This window comes from Rosa chinensis, chromosome 7 (assembly GCF_002994745.2).
Source record: "Rosa chinensis cultivar Old Blush chromosome 7, RchiOBHm-V2, whole genome shotgun sequence".
Classification (NCBI taxonomy): domain Eukaryota; kingdom Viridiplantae; phylum Streptophyta; class Magnoliopsida; order Rosales; family Rosaceae; genus Rosa; species Rosa chinensis.
This window is the reverse complement of record NC_037094.1, coordinates 10,201,698-10,226,036: the sequence shown is the minus strand read 5'-3', so window position 1 is coordinate 10,226,036 and position 24,339 is coordinate 10,201,698. Positions and strand designations below refer to the sequence as shown.

At 38.6% G+C, this 24,339-nt stretch overlaps 2 protein-coding genes and 1 pseudogene across 3 annotated transcripts; 1 reads left to right on the top strand and 2 right to left on the bottom strand.

Moving 5' to 3' along the window:
• The first annotated feature begins 187 nt into the window (after window positions 1-187).
• Window positions 188-3,621, top strand: LOC112177382 (zinc finger CCCH domain-containing protein 67). The gene is made up of 7 exons (XM_024315679.2): window positions 188-539; window positions 632-783; window positions 904-969; window positions 1,362-1,481; window positions 1,631-1,900; window positions 2,264-2,530; window positions 3,155-3,621. Exons 1-7 carry the CDS (start codon window positions 188-190, stop codon window positions 3,365-3,367), a joined length of 1,440 nt encoding a protein of 479 aa, XP_024171447.1. The 3' UTR covers window positions 3,368-3,621.
• A 324-nt stretch (window positions 3,622-3,945) lies between these two features.
• Window positions 3,946-7,716, bottom strand: LOC121050597 (annotated as a pseudogene).
• Window positions 7,717-20,527: 12,811 nt separating this feature from the next.
• Window positions 20,528-22,011, bottom strand: LOC112175548 (protein NOI4). Of its 2 annotated transcripts, none has more exons than XM_024313235.2 (3): window positions 21,877-22,011; window positions 21,043-21,267; window positions 20,528-20,795 (listed from the first exon to the last, which is right to left on the bottom strand). In XM_024313235.2, exons 1-3 carry the CDS (start codon window positions 21,883-21,885, stop codon window positions 20,772-20,774), a joined length of 258 nt encoding a protein of 85 aa, XP_024169003.1. In that variant the 5' UTR covers window positions 21,886-22,011; the 3' UTR covers window positions 20,528-20,771. The 2 variants fall into 2 exon arrangements, with proteins under 2 accessions (XP_024169003.1, XP_040365816.1); XM_040509882.1 differs by having other exon boundaries at window positions 21,043-21,264; window positions 21,877-21,996.
• Between the last annotated feature and the right edge of the window lie 2,328 nt (window positions 22,012-24,339).

The window sequence follows — 24,339 nt, the reverse complement described above, 5'->3', positions numbered from 1 at the left end:
AGTTTTACTAGAGAGAGTGTCGCACTAGTCCACATTTGAAGTGCCGTTCGTTTCACACTAGCTAGCTAGCTGAGAGGCTTAAAAAGGGAGCGTTTTTAGGTTTCATCATCATCATCATAATCTCTCTAGACCTCTCTGTGTGCCCTTTGTCTCTTATTGAATTAGGGTTTTGAAATGTGGAGGGAGAATGGAGCTCTCTGAATCGTCCTCCTCCTCCTCTGTTTCCCCAAATCTGGATTTGCATACCGGCAACAGCAACGAAATCGATCAGGTTCAGCTCAACCATTCCGACATAGGGTCTCAACAGTCCACCACCACCGCCGCCTACCAGCAGCTGGACAGTCCCTCCGACTCCGGTGTTGACGCGGCGGTCAGTCATTCCAGTCCCGATCCCGAGGTCGTGGATCACGCTGTCGTCGTTGTTGATGAGATTGAGAGATTGGATTTGAGAGGAGACGATGCTGATGTAGCGGTGGAGGTGGCGGCGGCGGCGGCGGCAGCCGAGGTAGAGGAAGGGGGAGAGGTTGAGGCGGAGAAGAGTTCTAATGGTGGTGGAGAAATCGAAAACGGAAATGAAAGCGAGAGACAGAGCGAGGAAGAAGAGAGCAATGAAGGAGAAACCAGGAGTGAGAATGGAGAGAAGAAGGGGGAGAATATAACAGAAGGTATCAGTATCCGGTGAGGCCTGAAGCTGAAGACTGCTCCTTTTACCTCAAGACGGGGAATTGCAAGTTTGGATCCAACTGCAAGTTTAATCACCCTGTTAGAAGGAAAAACAACCAGGCAATCCACCCTTTACATTTACCTATTCGATTATGTTAATGCAAATGTGCTTGCTTTTGTGTGTCATATTTCAAAGATTGGGACTTTTTATGCTTGGCCTCATTTCTCATAGATTTCCAGGTTTTTAAAGACAAGGTGAAGGAAAAGGACGAGTTTTCAGAGAAGCCAAGCCAGACAGAATGCAAGGTTATTATTGTCCTGATTTTCAGATCCTTTCTATTTCAAGTTGTCGTTGATTTAGTCATGAGATTTTGTTTTAGTTCATGTATTCCGTATGTAGCATCTTAGTTAGGATTAACTTTGTGATGGGTTTCTACTTATGGTTATCTGGAAGTTGAAGATTAGCGTGCATATTTGTAAATAAGGTAAAATCAAATCTGTTAGCTCATTTTATAGAATCATGTGGTTTTGAATATATCTGTCTGAATAGTAAAATGACTTTTGTGGTTTCTCTTGACTATCGTTTATTCCATTGTATACAGCAAGTACAGTTACCATCTTAAATTCAATGCCATATTCCCCTGAAATGCTTATGGTAAACTGGTAACAGTTCATGATATTGTAGTACTTTGTTGCAGTATTACTTAAGGCCAGGGGGATGTAAGTATGGGAAAGCTTGCAGATACAACCATGGAAAAGGGAAACCTTTGGTTGCTCCAGTTGTGGAACTTAACTTTCTGGGACTGCCAATTCGACAGGTATAAATTCCAACTATAACCTGCAGATTTTGAAAATGAACGTAAAATTCATTCTTTGAGATTTAAGCTATTATATTTACTCATTTTCTTCGTCAGTGACGTCTTTTAGCATGTTTCAACAGCACCTCTTAAAATTTTATTGATTACAGGGGGAGAGAGAGTGTCCCTACTATATGCGAAATGGCTCCTGCAAGTATGGATCAAACTGCAGGTTTAATCACCCTGATCCTACTGCTGCAGGAGGATCTGACCCTCCGTCTGGATTTGATAATGGTGGACCTGCATTATTACAAGGTGGATTGCAATCATCATCTTGGTCTGCACCAAGATCATTGAATGAGACTCCGCTTTATATGCCAATGATGATGCCACCATCTCAAGGGGTTCCTTCCCAAAATACAGAATGGAATGGCTATCAGGTATTCTATTCATCACTCCAATGATACAGAGTCGAGGGTTTTAATGTGTCATCCATTTGATAATAATAATGTGATGGTCTCCCTCCCTCCTTCTCTCTATCTATCTCTCCCCTTTTCCTCCCTCTCCCTCTCCCCCCGCTCTCTCTCTCTCTCTCTCTCTCTCACACACAAACACACACACCAGGGATAGAATGAGGTTTGTAAGTTAATGAAATTTCTACATGGGAAATATGATCACGATCATGCCGTGCAATTTGCACCAACAAGTTGCTATATTTTCATGGTTCTAGAACATATAAAAATACATCTGTTCTCGTTTACATTTTTCTCTCTTTAATTATTTTTTTCTTGTGGCATGTTTAGGCACCAGTTTATCTAGAAAGAAGTATGCCTGCACCTCCACCATATGTTATCAACAACTCAGGGACCGAAACCAATGTTTATAAACAATATCCACCGTCAAATCAAGTTGATGAATTCCCAGAACGACCTGGACAACCTTTGTGCAGTTTCTTTTTAAGAACAGGGGACTGTAAGTTTAAATCTAACTGCAAATATCATCATCCAAAAAGTCAGACTGCAGTATCCCCCTCATTTGCACTGAGTGACAAGGGCCTGCCTTTGAGACCGGTAAGTTCACATTCTTTGGATTTATTATCCTTTTTTCCTTTTTTCTTCTTTTGATAAAACAATGAATTTATAATTTTTTGGAATACCATCTTAGAATTGTTTTCACTTTATGTTGCATGGAGCAAAAACTAGATGTATTTTTTTTCCAGGATGATAAAAAATATGTTTTTGTTTGGATTTTAAATTGTCTTTCTCCTGCTGTTGTGATGGACTTATTTCCTCTTTAAGGAAATGGTTCAACTGCGGATTCAATGGCCTGCCCATGTTGCTCAATTGGACTTATCATCTCGACAACATGGGTAACTAAAAATTACATTTGTAGAAGTAGGAGGTACCTGTTGTATATAATTTTATTAATGAGTGATGGATAATTTGGGAAATGCAGTTTTTTATTCCCTTTTTCCATGACTTTGGGAGTTTTTGGTACAGTTTAGCTTAGCTTCATAAATGTCCCAAAAAGATTGAACTTTATCTCTTGAAAATTGTAGTGAAATATTGCTTGCATATTTGCTTTCAACATACAGATTCTTGACTACATCTGTGGGATTTTGTTCACATATTATGGCTTCATGTTTGCATGTCATTGACCCCACAAAGATTGATTCAAAACTTGTTTAAATCCAGGATCAGAATATTTGCACCCATTACAGTCGCTATGGCATTTGCAAATTTGGGCCAGCTTGTAAATTTGATCATCCGTTACATTTAACATCTTCAACTACATCTGGTCTTGATCATCAACTTCCTTTCAGTGACTTGGCAAATACAAAAGAGGCGGGAATAGCTAGGAGCAGAAGTGGAACTGATGATACAATTCAGCTGCAACAAGCTGTGTAATAAGTTTTGCATGAAATACCTGCTAGAGCACAGCATTTGCATGACCAAGGATATGTAACTCTTATTTATTTTGGATCTTAAAAAACATGTGGAACTTTTGCATCCAGCTGCTAGAAGTAACTTTTATTTGCATAGGATCCGGATCACCGGGATTGTAAATAGAAGTAATTTGGAACAACCTCTATTTCATGAATATTCGAGTCAGTATAGTTCTGTTCCCAAGATGAATTTTAGATTGGGTGGTTTTTGCATTGCACTCGTGCATGTGTGAAAGTGATTTGCAACATGATTTTGATGGTAAATGTCAGTTGTGAATTTTGCTGAGAATAGATTTTTAAGGGGCGGGCATTATATAAATGTTTTAGGATGAGTCTTGGAATTGTTTTGGTGCAGTAAACATGAGAAATGCTTATGAACCGTGCATGTGTAATTTTTAATAAAGAGAGCAAGACATGAACTTCAATGATTAGAAACATGAGAAATGCACTTCACATTGAATAAACTTCAGTGGATTCAAAAATTAAACATATGGTTCAACCCTATCCATGATCTTGTTCAGCAAAGCAAAGCTCAAAAACCAGAGGGATGCTACCAGGCCAAAAATGGGGGTGTAGAGATCACAAATCAGACGAAACGATTAACCTTCTTTCTACTCATTGTAATCAAAGCCTTCATCATCATCCTCAACGTCAAACCCATCTGATTGATCCATGAGTGACAAAAAGTACGATCGAAACCAGTAGTGCTATAAAAACATATCTGGCCCTTCTTTTAAGTACTTCCTCCTTTGTTTTTTCCCTTTTGGTTTTGGGCTTCGGCTTAGAACCTGATAAATAAAATAAGCATAACAGAACATGCAAATTAAGTTACGAACAAGGTGGCCCTGATCTAAGATAACCCACCTCCAATAACTAAATAAATTTTTTTAGTCACATAACATTTAAGCGTTCAAGTTCAGAGTAATCAGACCCAAAACACATGCTAAGTTATAATGATTGATGACTTGCCTCTCATTACGCATGTATATCTTTCTAAAGGATTTCATGTCCTTATTACTTGTATCTTTCATTAATGTGCAAGAAAGCAGGTATCTCACATGATTAAAGAAAGCAGGTATCTCACATGATTAAAAATAAATAAAATAAAAACTACGAAACCACAAAAATACAAACGCACTGAATCTGAAAGAAAGGCCTAATGCGGCCTGGTCAGATTAATAGCTTTTATCACTCAGAAATAACATCCTATGTTTCCTAAAGAAAAATAAGAGGGTGAATTGCTAGTGTTCAGACCAACTCTACTCTCAAATCCCACTATATAAACAAAAATAGAGGGCAATGACCTGCTTTGGTAAAGGTGATCAATAAATCAAATATACAATATATTAAAGATTTATTGATCCCACTATTATACTATCCGAGATAACTTAAAGATATACAAGACTTGAATATTAAGTATATGAAAGTGTCTCACGCAAGTTTGAAGGATCTCTTCTCAGAGCTGATGATGAAGGGTATGCATGGAAGCCTGGGACTGAAGATGAAGTACCCGCATCAAAAAGCTCCATTATCCTACTGGCATACCCAACCAGGTTCTCATATTCTAAGAGCTTGCTCCGGAGAATTGATGTTTCCTAAAAGCACATAATAGCAAGCAGTGTTAAAATACTCCAAAAGTAAATAGAAAAGGAAAACAAAAGGACCGAAAAAAAGAAGAAGAGAGATACATCTTGGCATACCACACAGGACCAATTTCCTTCGGAAAAAATCAAAATATATCAGTAATAATATTTACAAGAGATTTGAAATCATTATTTAAAATCCAAGGTTCTTCATTAATTCGTGATATCATAAAAACCATGAGATCAGGACTGTCACCACAATAACATTGTGTAAATAAGTCGCACAACAAAATAAGGGAAAGATCAAAGCAGGTCTTAAAACCTAGCGGCTATTAAATCTGAAGGAAGAAGGGGGGACAGCATGCATTATTTCAGTTAAGAGATGAACAATAAAGCTATAAGGTAAGTGAATCGTCAGGAAAGTCATCTGCCTCGGAAAACTTGCTTCCAAGACTTCATCGACTTAAAATTTAATCACAGGTTGGGTCAAATTTTGTGCACATACCAATGACATCTGAGTTTAAGGTCAGTAGCAATATCATTCTTAGTTGTTTTAACTCTCTATTTTGGTAGGGAAGACATACTCAATCCACAAACTGTCAGTTATGGTGTCAAAAATTGTTTCAAGTAAAGGACGTCGGATGTCATTTCAGAACCAGTAGTTTTTTGTCAGCTGAAACTGTGTCATATATATATTCCATCAAAAAATTGTCCAGGTCAGACACAAAAGTATATTTCAAGCCCACTTTTCCATTTTGATTATTGATAGTGGAACTTGAACCCGCATCAGAATCTTAGTCTCACGGTGAGACTCTCACCAACCAAAAAAACCCAATATTTTGATGTAGACGCCTTTTTTTATTAGAAGTAGACGATGGAAGATATAACAGAAGAATTCTGCTTGACAATGTAATATAGCCTTGACTTAAAAAAAAGTTTAGAATGCAAAACCTTTCTCTTAATTAGCTATAAGACAAGTGCATGTACCATATAAGTTTTTCATACAAACCAATCACTAGGGATTTATTAAAAAATATCAATATAAAGCTTATAAGTTCAGAACATAAATAAAGTTGCAAAAAAGTTAAAGTATAAAATCTGGTAAAATCATATAGACAACTGTGCACATCATAATTTTTAACATGGTCAGAGTATTTTGCAGTTCTACTTGGCATGACTCAAATTTACATATCTGCCATTCGATAAATTAATTTTCTCATAAACTCTTTTCTTAATGCAGAAATCGAGAAATTAATACTCTCTCAGTTATCTGATGCTACAAATGAAATCTCAAATTCTGGCTGGCAACTCAATTTCCCCAGCATTCAAAGTAAGTAACTGATCCAATTAAACATGATTGGTGCTAACATGAACTTTGACTTACTGGTAATGCTTGAAGAGTGATAAGTGCCTGGCTCAGAAAGACATCATCCAAACTTGATGGCCTGCTCAAAAACAAAAACGCAGGTGAAATACAATCTATCAGTGGGTTAATATTGGTTGATGAAGTGTTTTAATTTAAAGTATGTTAATACAAAATGAAGGAAGTTGAAGAGTTGTCCACAGGATTCATTGTAAAAGGAAACAAGAATACATCTAAAAGAATATAAGATATTCATCAAATTACCTCTTTTCATATAAAAACATCTGATCCACCAATCTACTAGACAGAGCTCCAAATGCAATGCTGGCTTTCTTGTATATCTGTCCATTAATTTTTCAATTTTCAGACCAACAAAATAACATGATCTCAAATAGAGAGAGAGAGAGAGAAGACCAGAGGAGTGGTAGAAAAGACAAGATGGTGAAATTACTAAGATCAGTGGAAATAATGGACCTGTTCTTCTATTTCCTCGGCATTGTCCTTAGTAATCCCAAGTTGCTGCTTTACATTGTACACTTGCTTCAAGAACAAAATTTTTCCTATTGGCCATGGAAGATCAGAGCAATATATACTTTGGGCCGATCGAGGTACCATCAGTTCCCACCCAGAGGTCATACCTGATTGCATCAGCAAGCCTGGAGTTAACCATAGCATTCATAGGTATCCACTCCGGGACTGAATGAAACTCGGCGTCCAAATCAACAATTGCCATCTTCTTTTAGTGTCTCAATGACGCACCCTTCGCATTATTATAGGCCACGTACTGATCACCAGATTCAAAGTATGGAATTTTATCCAACACAAAAGACCACAATACATTGATTATCGTGTTCTCTCGACTCACACCCATACACAAAATAACATTTGAAGATTCCATTGGCATAACCAAAGAAAAGCAACTCTAGCTACTGCACCTGTTATTTAATCAATTCAGACAACAGAAACGTAGCTATACTGAATCAAACCCGCAAAATACCACAATGTATAACAGCAAGAAACCAAGATATATATGCACAATTGCCATCACATATTTAAATAAGTTGAATGAAAACCCTACAAAGTAGCAGTGAGGAATTAAGAACTTAGAATTCAAGTTAAAATCCAAAACACAATGCAGAAAACTTCGAGAACAATCCATACCCAATAAAAGAACTCAGGAGAAAACTAAATCTGACAGAGATAAAATTAGGGTTTATATATACCAGAATCAGGGTAGGTAAGATTATAGTCCAACTTAAAGGGAACGTCGGCGAATTTGAGGAAGAAGTAGACAGGCAAGCATGAAGGGCAAGCAGTAGGGAGGCCGAAACAGGGCTTCCTCACCAAGAGAGAGTAGTCTTTCATGTAGACTGTAGAAACCGATTAGGGTTTTGACTTTGCGGGAGCGAACACAGAGCCAGAACTCCAAGAAGCGAAAATTGGCTTGGTGCTAATGGGTCACCGAGTCTGAGATTGGGCGGATCCGGGTGGACACAAAAACTCCATATCTATCATTCAAATATTTATTATCCAAATAGGGTGTGATGGGACATCAAGATGAACAAACCTGTCTCAGATTCTTCGTTTAAGAAAAAATGGGATGAAAGAACATTGAAGCAAGTGATCATGACATGAATGAAAGAATATCACATACTCACATATGCATACGGAGGGAGAAAACTACTTGTCTGTAGTAGTAGTGCACCCCATTCTGGAGGGATAGTACCATTCAGGCAGTTGCGGGAGAGGTCACTCAAGGAGAAAATAATGAGTCATTGCCTGATTCAAAAGTAAAATACAAATAAATTAGTTAATGAAATGAATATGACTCAGACTTGGAGCGGTGACAGCGAGCGCGCTTACATTTCTTGGAGATAGGAGAGCATGATCATCTCTGGCGGGAGTTCTCCCAGCAAATTTTGAGATTTCAAAACTTTGCGCTTATCGAAAATTCAAAATACATGGTTATATATCTGAATCACTATACATGTAACAAAGATCAACTACTCAGTTAAACTGTGCCTAAAAGGAAACACAACCATTGAACTGAGACCAAAACACATGAATTAAGCATCAGTCATACGAAAATAGAAACAAAGACAATCCAGCACAAAGTTCAGCCATCAACTCCAAGTCTCCAACCCATTATATGTTTATAACAAACAGAAGCAAGAGTTGCTGTTTACCTTGTAAGCTTAGCTTCAATCATGCAGTTAAACCTTGGTTTACTGATGTATACTTGAGGCATCGTTGTAAAAGTCATTATCATTTCATGATTCATCCAATAAGAGATACTTTTAGAAAATCACTTCTGCTATTCAAATCATCATTTCACGTCCTGTGTTTTCTACATTATTGGTAACTGGTATACTCGTAATTTGTATTTGTGCTTCTTTTTTTTCGTCTTTCATTGGAGAATTTGAATCGTGGTGTGAGCATTTCCTAGGAAATTTCATCCTTGATTTTCGCTTTTATTCGTCTCGTGTGGAATATGATTAGTGTTTGAGCAGGACAAGCGAATAATCATCTGCTGACCATGATCAATCCCTTCTTCTGCACCCTCAAAGCAACCAAGGCTCTCCTTACAAATGACAAACTTTCTGTCTATCAATATATTCCAAATTATCAATTCTCACTTTCTCGAAACAATCTAATTGAAGGGTATGCGGACGATGAAATACGGTGACATCCTTTATGTAGCAAGCAATAGGCAACTCGGGGTTGTCAGCTAGTTCAACCGCCATAAATAGTTTATCAATGATAGGTGGTTCCTCAAATCTAGGGACCCTCATTTTGGTAAGAATTTCAGCCAGCTCCTCTGTATACATTTGCCTTTTTGGATAAAAGCAGGAAATCAGGGACTCGGACAAGAAAAGCTTGTTGCGCTACGACTAGTATATCATGAACAGTAATGTCTGTAGATGGATAACTCCAGCAGCTTCCGGTCATCATGGCATGCCTTATTAGGATCTCACGCATGGTGCTTGGAACTGGAGAGCTAAGGGGTATACTTTTTCTTTGAGACGCACTGCTACAAAAAAAGTAGTCGGTGGACATGCTTGAGAAACTGGTAATAACAAGGAGCATCAGTAACTTGTAGTAGTTGCATGCATCAAAGGTGTTCGTAAATAAAGGACAATGCTATAGAAACACATTTTGGTGCACTACGTCTAAAACACATGATCTAGCAGTTAAGTTGATAATAGACCAACATCATCTGCACGGTATAATGATTAAATGTCACATGAACCACCACAACCCCAGTTTACCAAATATAATTTACATATACATGATTAATGATTGTAATCTACGATCAACCGGCAGTAAGTCTAAGTTTCAGAATTCAAAGACAAGGTTTCGAAAATTGCCCATTTGATCAATTTTGCAGAGACAGACAGGATACCGAGTGGTGTTATCACCCTATTTTGCAAACCAACCACCCCTCCACAATTTTATATGGATTTACCCAATATAATTTACATACTTATGAATGCTTAACGACTATAGTATTAAGTTCTAAATGTATGATCAAGTGGCAGTAAGTCTAATTTTTAGAATTCAAAGACAAGGTTTTGAAAATTGCCCATCTGACAAGAATTTGATTAGTTTTGCAGAGACAGAGACAGGCTACCAAGTGGTGATATAATTATAATACAATTAGCAGTTCTTAATTGGTCATAATCTTTCCCAGATGCATGATTTGAAGTTCTCAGGCTGTTCTAGTGTTTTGTCTGAGGAATTACACCTAATTAAGATCCTAGGTAGAGGATAGTTTTTCTAATTAATACTAGTAGTTCCAATTGAACAGAAGGCAAAAGCAGGCTCACGAGACATATATAAGTATATAACTAATACTTACATCAAACTTTTTGATTCGGGATGATCGGAGAGAGAGAGGCCCGCAGCCGGCGATGTCTGCGTCTGGATTTAGGGTTTGTTCTGAGGATTAGGGGAACCGGATCCTTATCCTTTTTTCTTTGGGTCATTGCCCAAAAGCACCAAAATGAGCCAAATTTTTCCCACTTACCCCAGCAACAGATTTTTATTCTCACTAACCCAATTCAGAGTACAATGACAAATATACCCTCAGTCTAATTAAACAACTTCATTTTATGCCATTCTCTCATCTCTCTCTCTCTCCAGCACAGCACGATTCTCTCTCTCTCTCTCTCTCTCTCCATAATCACGTACAGATCACCGACCACCTTCACCGGAGAAAGTTTCACGGTGACATGGAGATCTATTCTTCCCGGACGGCGACTAATTCAACCACGGAGACGACGCAGAAGACCCATGGCTCTACACTGTTCGACGCCGTCTGATTTGGACCGGAGGATTTGCAGAACGGCGGCAGGGATCTGTCCGACTCGAGACATCGTTGAGGAGGTCATCACCGGCTTCGATGAGATCGATCTCCACCGCTCGACCCGAAGACCCGATCCAGCGAGGGCCTCAGCTCCGTTTTGCAGAACCACCAGCCGCCGTCATTTCAGCCTCGGGCTCCGGCGAGTTCCTTTACGTCATCTCCGTGCAGCTAGCTAGGTCGGAGTTCCGGTTAGTGCAGCGAGCTCGGAGTTCGCGTCATCGATTGCCGGCGGCGAGTTCGTGCTGAAGACTGAACTCACCGGTTGCTTGGCTCGCCGATCACGAAATCAAAACCGCAACTCATCTCCGGCGGGAATTGGCGCTCGAGCTCGACCTCTGGTGCTCGACCCAGGCTCTCCGGCCTCGACACAGGCCTGTGGTAGAGGAGAACATGGATCTGGTATGCCGGTGGTGGAGGAGAACCACGATTTGGTGCCCAGAGCTTTTCTCTGGGTGCCCAAATCAAATTCTTTTTTCTTTTTTTGCTGTAAATTGGTTCAGAAGCCCAAAATGAAAAGAAAGAAAGAAAAAAAAAAGTTTCTATTGGGGCAATAGAGGCCTCTTAAATATCTATTGGGGGGCAATAGACGTCTATTGGAGGGCAGTAGACGTTTTGAATTGATGTAATCTCCTCTCTTTTTTTCGTTAATCAAAGTTTTATTTATCTAATTTTAATAAATAAATGGGTATTAGGAGGTAATAGACATCTATTGGAGGGCAATAGACGTCTATTGGGGGGCAATACATAGCTGATAGTCGTCTATTGGGAGGGCAATACATGGTTAATGGAGGCAATACATGGTTGATAGTCGTCTAATGCCCCTTTATTGGGGGGCAATAGACGTCTATTGGGGAGCAATACATGGCTGATAGTCGTCTATTGGGGGGCAATACATGGCTGATAGTCGTCTATTGGGGGGCAATAGACGTCTATTAGGGGGTAATAGACGTCTATTGGGGGCAAAAAAACTTTCCGATGGGTGGTAGCCGGTGATCGGAATCCGGCGGCCGGTGACCGGATTCCGGCGACCGCTCACCGGATTCCGGCGAAGTTGGCCGGATTCCGGCGGCCGGTGACCGGAATCCGACTGCCGGTGACCGGACTCCGGCGAAGTCCCCTATGGTTTCTCTCTCTTCCATTCTCTCTCTCTCTCTCTAAGTAACAAAGGTGAGGGTAAAATGGTATTAAAAAAATAATAAAAACAAAAAAAAAATCTTAATGGGGTATTAGGAAAGACCTCCTTAGAGTGTTTGGGGTAAGAGGGAATTAAAAAAACTTAGTGGGGTAAGTGGGAAAAAAATCTCTAAAAATGGTGTAAATGGACAAAATCCCTTTTTCTTTTCTTTTCGGGGTCAGATAGGCCTGCCTCGAGGTATATGCAATATCATAAATTTAGGCCTTTGTGGATACTGGAACATTTAGTCTCCATAAATATGTGCAATAATCAATTTATGGTCTGGATGCAGATTATTGCACATATTTAAAAAATGTGTTTAAAACATATGTGCAATAATCTGCATCCAGACCCAAAATTGATTTACTGTCTCTCATCATTTGTTCCGGGTAAGTTACGGCCTGAATGAATCATACCCATATCTATGGAGAGAGATGTGCAGATTACTATTTGGAAAGGAGATTCAAAGTTCCAATTACAATTGAGATACCTTGTTGGGTGACGTGTATTTGATCAAGGTTGGCTAATAGACTGGATATGAAAGGTTTTAGTGTACATATTATAGTCAAATTTGACTAGACCAGTTTTAAGGAGAGAAATAAAACTCCAAAAAATGATATAAGGATGATACTTCCAACAAGTTCTGTACTGAGGATCCAGTGTTTCATCTATTCCCTTGAGTAGTACTATCACATCGGTGGATGGCAAAGATAAGCGTCAACGCAACAACATTTCTGACCCCGGACAACTGCCTCATGTACTGAGTCTCCCCTTGCCTGGTAAAAGAAACCACCCAAAAAGTGATATCATCCGACAAACTTGGATTGAATCTAACAGCAGGTGCACCGAAGCCTGGGTTTAAATTGCACAACATTCAAACTTAAGAGTTAGTATTGTGATCCTATTCTCAAATAAATACTAAATGTCACAAATAAGGAAATATCCTTTTAGCCCAAGGAAATAAGCTTGTTCTGCAAGAAAATACATGCCTTCACAAATCTCAACTCTTCCCTCCAAATCTGTTTGACGTGGTCTAGGTTACCATCGTCAGGATGCTGTCAACAAAACATACGTTTACAACTGAGGTTCTACAATTAATTAGGACAATTTCATACCTTAACTTTGTTTAACAAAAGAAAATAAGGGATTAGAAACATTGCTTATATCTGTTTCAATAAAAAGACTTTTCGTTTGCATCATTACTTTATATGTTTGGATTTGAAAAAATTTCTCATGTTTGTTTAAACAGAGACCGTGACAATAGTTATTTTATCTTAGTTTCACCCAAAATTAATTCATCAAACAAAAGAAATGACTGATTTGAATCCCTTATGTCAAGTTGGAGTCTTGATCAACAGGTAAGAACAATATTACAAATGACGAATCTCCTTAAAATCTACAACACAACAAATAGCTTTCTCCAATGGAAAAATTCCTCCAAAGTTTCTATTTCTTGAATACTAACAGAGCCATTATGGAGACTTCTCCGAGCACTTCTTGAGCCCTTATAAAAGATGAACCTAAAACTTTTCAAACATTGGAAAGGTTGTCTAAAGAAAAAGTGAATTTTTTTAGGCCTCGTTTGGTTTGCGTAATTGAGGGTTAGGAAAATGAAATTTATAATTCATTTCCTGTATATGGTGTGCGCAAGAAAAAGAACAACTTTCCTTAAAATCTACAACACAGCAAAGAGCTTCCTCCAATGGAAAAATTCCCCCAAAGTTTCAATTTGTTAGTATTAAGAGCCATTATGGAGGACTTCTCCGACGCATGAGCACTTTTTGAGCCCTTTAAGAGAGGAACTTAAAATTTTTCAAAAGAGTAAAACCCACCACTAGGGTCAAAACTTTTCTCCACCGGACAAAATAATACCCAACTTTCAAAAGTGATCAAAATGATACCTAAATTTTTAAAAGTGATCAAAATGATACCTAAATTTTTAAAAACAAATAAACTTGATACCCAATTTTCAAAATTGATCAAAATGATACCTAAAGTTTTAAAAACAAATCAATTTGATACCTCGGTTTAATTTTTTGTAAATTGATCACGTGTGGTGCAATATTTTATGGAGTTATAATAATATTTTACACAAAAAACTATTTTTCAATTATTTTTTATTTTACTTTGTTAATTCTCTTCTTCTTCTTCGATATCTCTGCCTCTCTCTCTCTCTCTCTCTCTCTCTCTCTTCCCATTTTTCTTTGTTTCTTTAGAAGTTGGGAAACATCTGAACTTTATTTGTTTCTACGATCGATGGTAGAATTGAAATTGAATGGAAGATTATTTTTTTTAATTCTATAGAAGAAGAAGATTGGGTTATAGATGATTGATGGCCCTCTGACCACAATAACTTCAATTTTTGTGCTTGATTTTGCATTTGATTTAACAAAGAAGTTTTTTTTAAAAAAAAGGTGGCTAAATATTGACTACTACGTAGTTTGGGTCTAAAATCAATTTAGTCCATAAACTTCTAATTTCATCAAGAACACTCCTGCACTTTCAACTTTGATCTAATAGGTCCAATTAGTTAGTCTTCCGACAATTGAGTCATTTAACTTGTTGACGTGGCTCATATATGGCCTATGTTTTATGATGTGGTGTTAAGGTGGCCTGCATAGTCAATTTTGGAGTGAGACCCACTATTAGAAATCTGTCAAATAAATAGTTTTTCAACAAATAATCCAACTATAACTTGAACCCATAACAGAATATTAATGAATTGGACATATTAGATCAAAATTGAATGTACATGAGTGTTTTTGATGAAATTAGAAGTCCAGGGACTGAATTGATTTTGGACCTAAACCACAGAGTAGTAACCAGTATTTAGCCCTAAAAAAAAAAACAGAAGTATCAAATTGATTTGTTTTTAAAACTTTGGAAATTATTCTATGCACCGACGGTGCAAATGACCCAACACTTATAAGATGATCTCAACTCTTGATATTTATAATCCTCCCCCTTAAACCTTTAGGTATCATTTTGATCACTTTTGAAAGTTGGGTATCATTTTGTCCGGTGGAGAAAAGTTTTGACCCTAGTGGTGGGTTTTACTCTTTTGAAAAATTGGAAAGGTTGTCTAAGAAAAAGTGAAATCTTTTGTCTCGTTTAGTTTGCGAAGTTAAGGGTTGGGAAAAGAAATTTATTCATTTCTTGTGTTTAGTGTGCACAAGGAAATGAATAAATTTCCCTTTTGTTTTTAATTCAACCCCGAATTGGGTATCAATATATTCATCACAAGCCAAAAAATGACGTTACATACCATTCCGTTGCCATCGATAGACAGACAAGAAGATAATGGTAGTACCCATAGTGATACATAGAAATAGACCTAATCATTACACATTTAAATACGTAGACATAGCGTGAATCCACCTTTGATACTACTCCAGAGGCGATAGAGACACATAGGGTGCACAAAAGTGCCTAGGTTCTTAATTACATAGGAAACTATTGAAATAGATTAAACTAAAACTTAGATTAAACAAAAACTAATTAAATAGCATCCCAACAGTCCAAAAGATAATAGGAGCCCAAAGTCCAAAAGCAGCCCAGCCCAGGTCACTTCATCCTCTCTGTGCAAAAAAAACGGCGCACACCAGCGGCCACCGCAGACAACCACCGCACAATTGTGCGATTGAAATCTTCACTGCCCACTTCAAAGAAAAACCACCACCACCGCGCCGCCACCACTCTGAGAACAAAGGCGAACCTCAGATGAGCGCCAACAGACCTAGCCTGATCCAGTGGAAATGAATCCCAACGCCCCGAAAAACACCACCAGAACCCCATCGATGCTGCCACCGCAGTTGCTGTCACCTGAAACCAGATCCCAGCCTCGTGCCGTTCCTTCAAGTTGTGTCGACAACTGTCCAAGCCACAAAGAGACAACAAAGCAGACCCAAACTGAAACGACAATCAAAACCTCGAGCATCTCACAATCTTTCCTGTTAAAATTGTCCCCCAATAAACTTCTTATTGCTCCCCAATAAAATTTTTATTACTCCCTAATAAACTTTTTACTGCCCCCTAATAAATATTTTATTGGAGGGCAATAAAATTTTCTATTAAAGTATTTAGTATTGTGAAGTAAGTTAATTATGTAAATGCATAATTCTTTCCTGTTAACATGCTATACAAATATGGGAAACTATTCGTTGTTTATATTAATTTTCTTATTTTTTTTTAGGGCAATAAAATTTGTATTAGAGAGTAATTAATACTTTTATTCCCCTTCCTTCCTTCTAGTAAAACCTAATACAAAATTACATAGTAGCACAAGACTAAAGATGTAAACACAAAAAACTCATCTTCAAATAGATTTATGCAAATAAGGACAAGAGTCCATACCCAAAAACCAAAGAGTCCATGCCCAAAAACTAAATGATGCAGACCTGACTCCAAATTTTAATGAAAAATGACCAAAATGCTCAATTTTTATCAAAATTTACATGCATTGCCACTGACCCAATACCCAACACCCCAAAACAGAAATCCCAAAACCCCAAACCTGGAGCAGTAGCAGCTAGGATGAGCTTATTAGCTTAACGAAGTAGTAACAGCTGGCCCTTGCTGCCAAACCCTCTCACAGTCTCTCTCTCTCTCTGGCACTTGTATGTTTAGCTCGAATCTAGTTTCAATGGAGGTTGATAAGGTAAGCCCTTAGTCTTCTTTTGTTGCCTTCGTTTATGTTCGTCGAGGCTTGAAAGGTACAACAAGAAGCCGACGATTACTTCTCGGGAGATTCACACTGCTGTGAGGCTTGTACTTCCTGGTGAATTGGCCAAGCACGCCGTTTTTTAGGGGACTAAGGCTGTGACTAAGTTCACAACTCTTGAAAGGTTGTGTGATTTGGGTTTAGGGTTTGTGTGGATTTAGGGGTAGAGAAATTAGGGTTAGCCATTTATGGTTTTAGTATTTGTTCAATTTCCGATTCATGTGCTTTGACTGGGGCAAAGTAAGTATTGATTTTGTTCAGGTAGTGTTGAAATGAAATTTCCTTTGCCCAAGTGATTTGTGCCTTTTTAATTTATGTTTTTGTTATCAGTGAGATGGTTTATATTGTGAAGATGGTTTGGTAGACCCTGAGTACCTCCATCGTTTCTCCATGGTTAATGCTCATAACCTTGTGGCTGGTTCAGATAGAATGTCGATGTAAATGGAGATTTGCTTATCAATTGTGAGATGCAGCACTATATTTAAATTTTCATCATATGAGTGATGCATAAACGCATGTTGTTGTTGTGGTCCATATGCTAGGATCATTTTCCAATATAGGTGCTACTACTGTTTGGTTTTTGGATGGTGTATTTCAATTTGAGTTCTTATGCTCTTTGTTGAAGCCTCAAAATAGATGGCTATGTTTTGAAGGGAAGGGATATATGTACCTAACTTGCCTGGTAGTCATAAGTAACAGAGCATATATGCAACTGTAGATGAGCTTGTTTTTGTTCTATTTTAGATTTTATTGTGTGCCTTTCTCTGTTTTTATTCAATTCTGCAACTTAGGTGACTTGTTAATCTTTGGTGAGCTGAGTTTGATTTTTTCATGTACGTATTCTTTTTGTAGACTATGTTTTTGCTGTTATTGTAATTAGTTATCATATCTTTTTTTTTTCTGGCTGGTTTGCTTGTACTTTTTATTGATTATGTGACAGTTTTCATTATCTCTTTTTTAATATGTGTGATGCTAAATTAATATGCTCTTGTCAGTATTTTGATGATGTCAAGTCTTCATGAAATTTGCTTACCAGATATAGAGATTGATAGGGTAAATTGGGATAAATGTACCTACTTACATGCCTAGTATTCGTAAGTAACAGAGCATATATGTAACTATAGATGAGTTTCTTTTTGTTCTATTTTAGAGATAGAAGTGATTCTATTATGCGTGCCTTTCTCTTATTGATTCAGTTCTGCAACTTAGGTGACTAGTTATTGTTTGGTGAACTGAGTTTTATCTATTTTTGTGCATCATTGTGCTGTCTGCACCTAATAGCTCATTGCTATTTCATTTGAAAAACTGGACTAGTGCAGTAACAGAATACGAGTACAAGTGTAATAGCAGAACTGGACGATTATGAGTGCAGCTAGCGAGTGTAGTAGCAGGATTGGACAAGTACAGTAGCATGATTGGACGAATACTGCAATAGCATGATTAGATAATGACGAGTGCAGTAGAACACGAGTACAAGTGTAGTAGTAGAACTGGACGAGTATGAGTGCAGAGAGTATAATAGCAAGATTTGAACAAAAAAGAGTTTGAATTAAAGACATTAATTAATATTTAGTTCTCCATGCATGAAGGTTAGAATTGTAAATGTCTTATTGACACATGACAACAAAATAACAACTTGTCCTTATGTATAAAATTTTGTCCTCATAAAACTCTAAATCAACTATCCCTATGTGAATTTATCTTTTGTCAAGAGCTTATGTGTGGTTTGCTAATACTTTAAATCACAATGATAATCAAATAAAAATTTAAGATACAAACAAGAAAGCTCCGTCAAAACAAGGTTGAGGGATGGTCAGGAACTTAATTAGGCCATATATAGTAAGTTAGTAACCCTACTTGTCACTAAGCCTTGACTCTATCTAATTATTCAACCTTACCTTTTCCTTTCTTCCTGGGCAACGTACACCCCCAGGCCACCCCACCCATCAATTCCTATTATTCATCATTTCATCCTCTTTTTCTTTCACACACACTGAACACCACGACCTAACCTCACTCTTAGCTCTCTCTTCCTCACCGCAACAACCACCCCATCCATCTCTTATTTTTCTTGCAATCACCGCCAGCACTCCACTCAATCCATTTCTATTTTACTCACCAGCAGAACCACACCACCATATTTATCCCACCAAATGCCAGCAAGTTGCAGACCTACAACCACACGTACACCCTCTATTTCTTCAACCTCTCTTTTTTACCTGCATGTCAGACCCAAATCCACCCCTTTTCAGCGGAGAACCAATTACTCCGATTACATGTCCATAAGAGCATTCTGGACAGTGAGATTCAAATAGATTCCAAGTATAGCTAGAGCGTTCAAAATTGAAACTTTCATAAGAGCATTCTGGAATCAAACTTTCAGGGTTTCTTCCAAAATCAAAACTAAAGAGTCTAATCAATAAGCACAGAGTGACATCGTATGGAGAATGTACCAATGCGTTTAGTCATGAAACGCCTAGAGAAATTGATGAATTGAAGAGCACTACTGCCATCATCTTCATCCATCAAATTCTCGATCTCCACGTGGACGGCGTTCGGATCATTCACCTTTGACTCGCCGATGACGCAGTTCTGGTTCTTCTCCATATCCTTCATCTGGTTCGCTGAGATAGCAAACCGAGTTAGAGGAAGCTCTGATCGGCGCACCGGATCCTCAGGCCGAACCCGGCAAACGACGGAGAACTGGTCGCAGATGAAGGCTGAGAGAGAGAGAGAGAGAGAGGATTTTTCGACCTCGTCGCCGGAACTGACATCAGAGCCGTCTCCGCCGCCATGCTCATCACCGATGAAGGCTGTGAGGAGAGAGAGAATCGTCGCGGATGAAGGCCGTGAGAAGAGAGCTCTGAATATGACTGACGGGCAATTTTTAATTATATTGAGATTAAAAATGAAATTTTATTATTAAATTTGATAAATGGGCGCACAGCGGAATAAGTAAGTTAATATTAAGTCAAAATTGGGATCAGGGAAGCAGTTTTTGTATCACTGATGGCAGCACCTTTCTCAACCGATAGGCAAAGATCCTGGCTATCAACATGACATTACATAAGTTTTCGGTGGCTTGATAAAAAAGTATTGGATGAGCTAGAAAATAATAAAGTTATTAAAAGTATACAGTGTGTCATTGGTCCAACAAAAAATGGCAAAAAATTCTGAATTTTTTTCTCATGTTATGTTTGATGCAGTGGCCTTTCCATAAAGAAAATTAAAAATGTGATCACGACATCTTCAGATATTGATACTTCTTATTTTCGGTGGCATGGAAATACGTATTAGGTGACCTAGAAAATAATGAAGTTATTAGAAGTATACAGTATGTCTTTGGTTCAAAAAAAAAAGAGGCAAAAAATTCTGAATTTTTTCTCATGGCCAGTTTGTTTTGATGTAGTAGCATTTTCATAATAAAAATTTAAAATGCGATGACAATTTTAGATATTGATATATCTTATTTTCGGTGGCTTGGAAAAAAGTATTAGGTGACCTAAAAAATAATATAGTAAAGTTATTAAAAGTATACAGTATGTCATTGGTCCAAAATAATCGCAAAAAAAATCTGAATTTTTTTCTCATGTTTTGTGACATTATGTTTAGTGTTTTGTAAAAAATCTCAAATTTTTTTCACCCTGCCAAATGAGAATATGGTAAATATATGCTCTATATGGAAATACTGCTGCCTCTATAGAAAATGGTTTTATGCAAGTACTTCATGCATTCCCCGAACTTGATGATCGATATATAAAGGTACTAGTTCCAAATACGAGGAATTGCTGCGAACTTAACTAGTTAACTTTGATATAATTCAATGACAAATAGAGATACACATTTCAGTCCAGGTATAAACTTAACAGTATTAGTTTACTATTATTTAAAGTATATTAAAATTTAAATATAGTCATATTCGTGAAGCTTAAAGTTTTTCCATTCCTCTTTCTCATTCTATATTACAGATGCATGCAAAATGTTTCAACACACATATAGAAGGCAAAAGAACCCAAAATCAAGCTGAAGTGAAAAAGGAAAAAAGGAAAAAACTCCGTCATATATGAGATAGACTGCTCCACATGTGTCGCAGGCACAAGAAAGCAGTGTCCTTGTAGCTCCTCTTGCATTATCACCAGGCTCCAAAGCAGTGTGTGGATTCAACCACAGCAAAACCACTTCTTCTGCATTCAAAAACAATAAAAGAAAATAATGAATAAGGTTCCCCCTTTCATTCCAGGAGAAATATTTTCTCCCCATGCAGCCTTATATGTTGCCGGACCATGAATCATCATATTGTTGATCTAGTAAATCGAGTGCTCATATCTATATCCAACATGATTCTTGATAAATGAGAGTTCGGCAACATAAACATCTTCATTACCTTAGCACATTATCGTCATCGAATGATCAAATTGACATTAACTTTACCTTTTGGGGATATTGAGGATAATTGTCGACGTGGTAGTCATTGTTGTATTTAGTACCTCTTCGTACGCTGCTATCGCCTTTTCGTGGGGTCACAATATTAGGATGAGACGCATTGGTCTTCTTATCATCTCGGGCCTTGTTGAATATGACAGTAAATCCTTCAGCTGATGCTGGGTTATTTACATCCCACTCACCAAATTTAGGTAAGGGCCGACCTTTATCCTGCTGAGAATTTCAAATCAGAACCACCAACATATTAGTGTTTTCGTCGAACTATTTCCAAACATGGCTGTGTGAAACCCGTCTCAGATTTTCCATTTTTTGGATATTAATAAACTCGCGAAAAGAATCAAGAAGAACTTCTAGGAATGATTGGAATTGAAACCAGCCGGAAAGGATGATAAATCATTCCTAATGGTACTCATGTTAGCATGATTTTGGAGGAATTTCATATGCAATAGAGATATGTTTCAGCTCATTTAGGGCAATAAATTCTTGCATCAGAAAACAGTTAGGCATGGTTTTCCCTTTGCACACATGCAATGTGTATACGAGGGTGATGAAGGCTCAACATGATAATATATAATGCACGCAACCCCAGGAATAAATGACAACTTGGTGCAGATTGATTGCCCATGTATAAAGCAATTACAATGCAAACCTAAATCTCATTATACCCCAAGAAATTTTCAAGAAAAAAAAAAAAAGGGACTCAAAATCAAGATAGATTAGCAATGGACACTGCAAGATCTAATGTAAGCAGAGATTGAAAATGGCATACAAGAAAAATGAGAAGAAATGAAGAGAATAAGAATGTGAAAGAGAATTGCTCACCGAAGCCATGGATGGAGGAGCTCGCAGCCGACCTGGTATTTGGAGGAGAAAGCTTTTACAAGGAAAATATATAAACGGGAATGGGAAGGGATTTGTACGTGTAAAGAGAGAGAGAGAGAGAGAGAGAGAGAGAGAGAGAGAGAGAAACAAGGAACGATTTGTTATACAGAGCCCTAAGTTTTCAGAAAATGTACAAAGTTTTTTTTAGTCTGGGACCATAGAATAATTCCTCCTCTAGCTCTATACGATAGACACGCTTTTTTTAGTTTTCCAGAATATCATGCATGTAACGGTACAAAAGGAATGGTAATAAGATAAATTAGGGCCATATTTTTTATTTCAGTTTTATCTTTCGTGAATAGCGTTTTTTCAGTCCGGAACTCCTCTAGCTCTATATGATAGACACGCTTTTTTTAGTTTTCTAGAATATCATGCATGTAACGGTACAAAAGGAATGGTAATAAGCAAAATTAGGGGCTATATTTTTTATTTTAGTTTTATCTTTCGTGAATCGCATTTACATTTTTTTTATTTTAGGGCAACGGAAGACTAATCCATAATGACCTCACTCGGTCAAGCATGAAGGGTACAAGCACCCTTCATATTACAATGCAATCTCGATAGAGTACTAAAACCAAAAGGAAATCCAACAAAACTAAAGTTCCAAAAGAAAACTACTAGCCAAAGCAAATGAAAACTACGATACTACGATAACCTACTACGATATCCTACGTCTTCTAGCACGAGATACTTCCTTGACCGCATTGATGCCTAAGACCCTTCTAGTGTACATCGCCACCATCAAGCAAGACACGTCACACCCTAGTCGAAGTAGGGAATCGTCTCCTACCCGGACTGGGAGACGGGCTATGCCAGCCCAGCATGCTTCCCCTTCACACCAGTAGCTCCACCGTCAGGAGACCCCGACGCCATATACTCAAAACCGTCACCGGAGGACGCCGGCGGTGTCGCTTTGGCCTTGTCTCTGGAGCCACGAGGCCAGCCCTTCTTCTTGTACACCTTCGAAGCTGGAGACCACTTCCCACCAACCAAACCTGCATCAGAAACCTGGAGGCCGAGGTTTTCCAGCTAGAGAATGCCCGAAACCAAATCCAAACCATGTTTGGCACGCTTACCTTCTTCAGGGCCGTCCTCATCTCTGGGACGACGCATCCCCACCACCGAAGTTTGAGTCGAAGTATCTTCAGTCTCGGGAGACTCAACCACTGGCAGATTGCGGATCTGCACAGCTTTCCTCTTTAGCATTGGAACCTTGAAGGAAGAGAGCAGCGGAGAAGAAAGAGAGGGTTGAACGTTTGCCCTAAAGACTAGGGCTGGAACGATCGGTCCCATTGCCGGCTGCAAGCCCGCCTCCACCACATAATCAGTCTCCGAGTCCTCCACCCTAGGGCAACGCTGGCCACCATGATTCAACATGGCGCAAACGTGACAGAGCCTAGAAGCCTTTCATATCTGAACCTTAGGGTTAGAACACCAACAGGAGAAACCCTAACTCGACGATCAAAACGCACCGGGTCATGGATAGAGAGAACACACTGGACCCGAGCATCTCCCCGACGCAGCACCGTACTATCCACCTCCAGCACCTCGCCAATCGTCCCACCAACCAACCGGACAGTAGGTTCCGTCAAAATGCCCGGAGGTATGCCTTCCAACGTCACCCAGATCCAAACAAAGTCCAGCTTCACTACAGAGATCTCCGAGAAGCCATCATAATTATTCAGAAGAATCATGGCACGTTGAAAACCCCACGAACCACCCTTCTTCACTTGAGCAACATCCCTTTCATGGGTGAACGTAAATAGAAAACGTTCTCCTCGTGGTTGGACTTCCACAGTACCAGGCAACCTCCACATCGACCTTACAGCACTCCAGAAAGAATCCAGCACCAACCCCCAGCAGGTATTAAGCCTCCCAACCAAATAGAAATTTCGAGCCAAAAACTCCTTACCCAGAACCTTGAGATTCCCCAAGTCAACCGGTTCTTCACCTTCCTTGAGCGACAACTTGGTCGCCAATCTGGCAGTCATGGAAGCAATCGCTGCAGCCATGAAACTAGGGCGCCGCACAACTTGGAATACTCGAAACCCTAACCTAGGCCTGGCAACGTGCGAGTATAGTGCGGGTACCGGGTTCTTAACGGGTCGACCCGGTAAGAACCCGTTAGCTTAACGGGTTTCGCCGGCTAAACCCGGCGGGTTTGCGGGTTATCCGTTGGAACCCGTTAAGACCCGTAAACTTTTTTTTTTTTTAACTTTTTATCAAAGCAACTAAAACCAATTAAGACTTATGTATATAACCCCGCATTTGCTATTTTCTCTATATGAACTTTTTTGGTTTTCTATTTTGAAAATTTTTATTTTCTATCTTTTTAGATTTTTGTTCCTTTCCTTTTTTGACAAAAAATAATTCACAAATTACAATTATACCACGATCCAACAG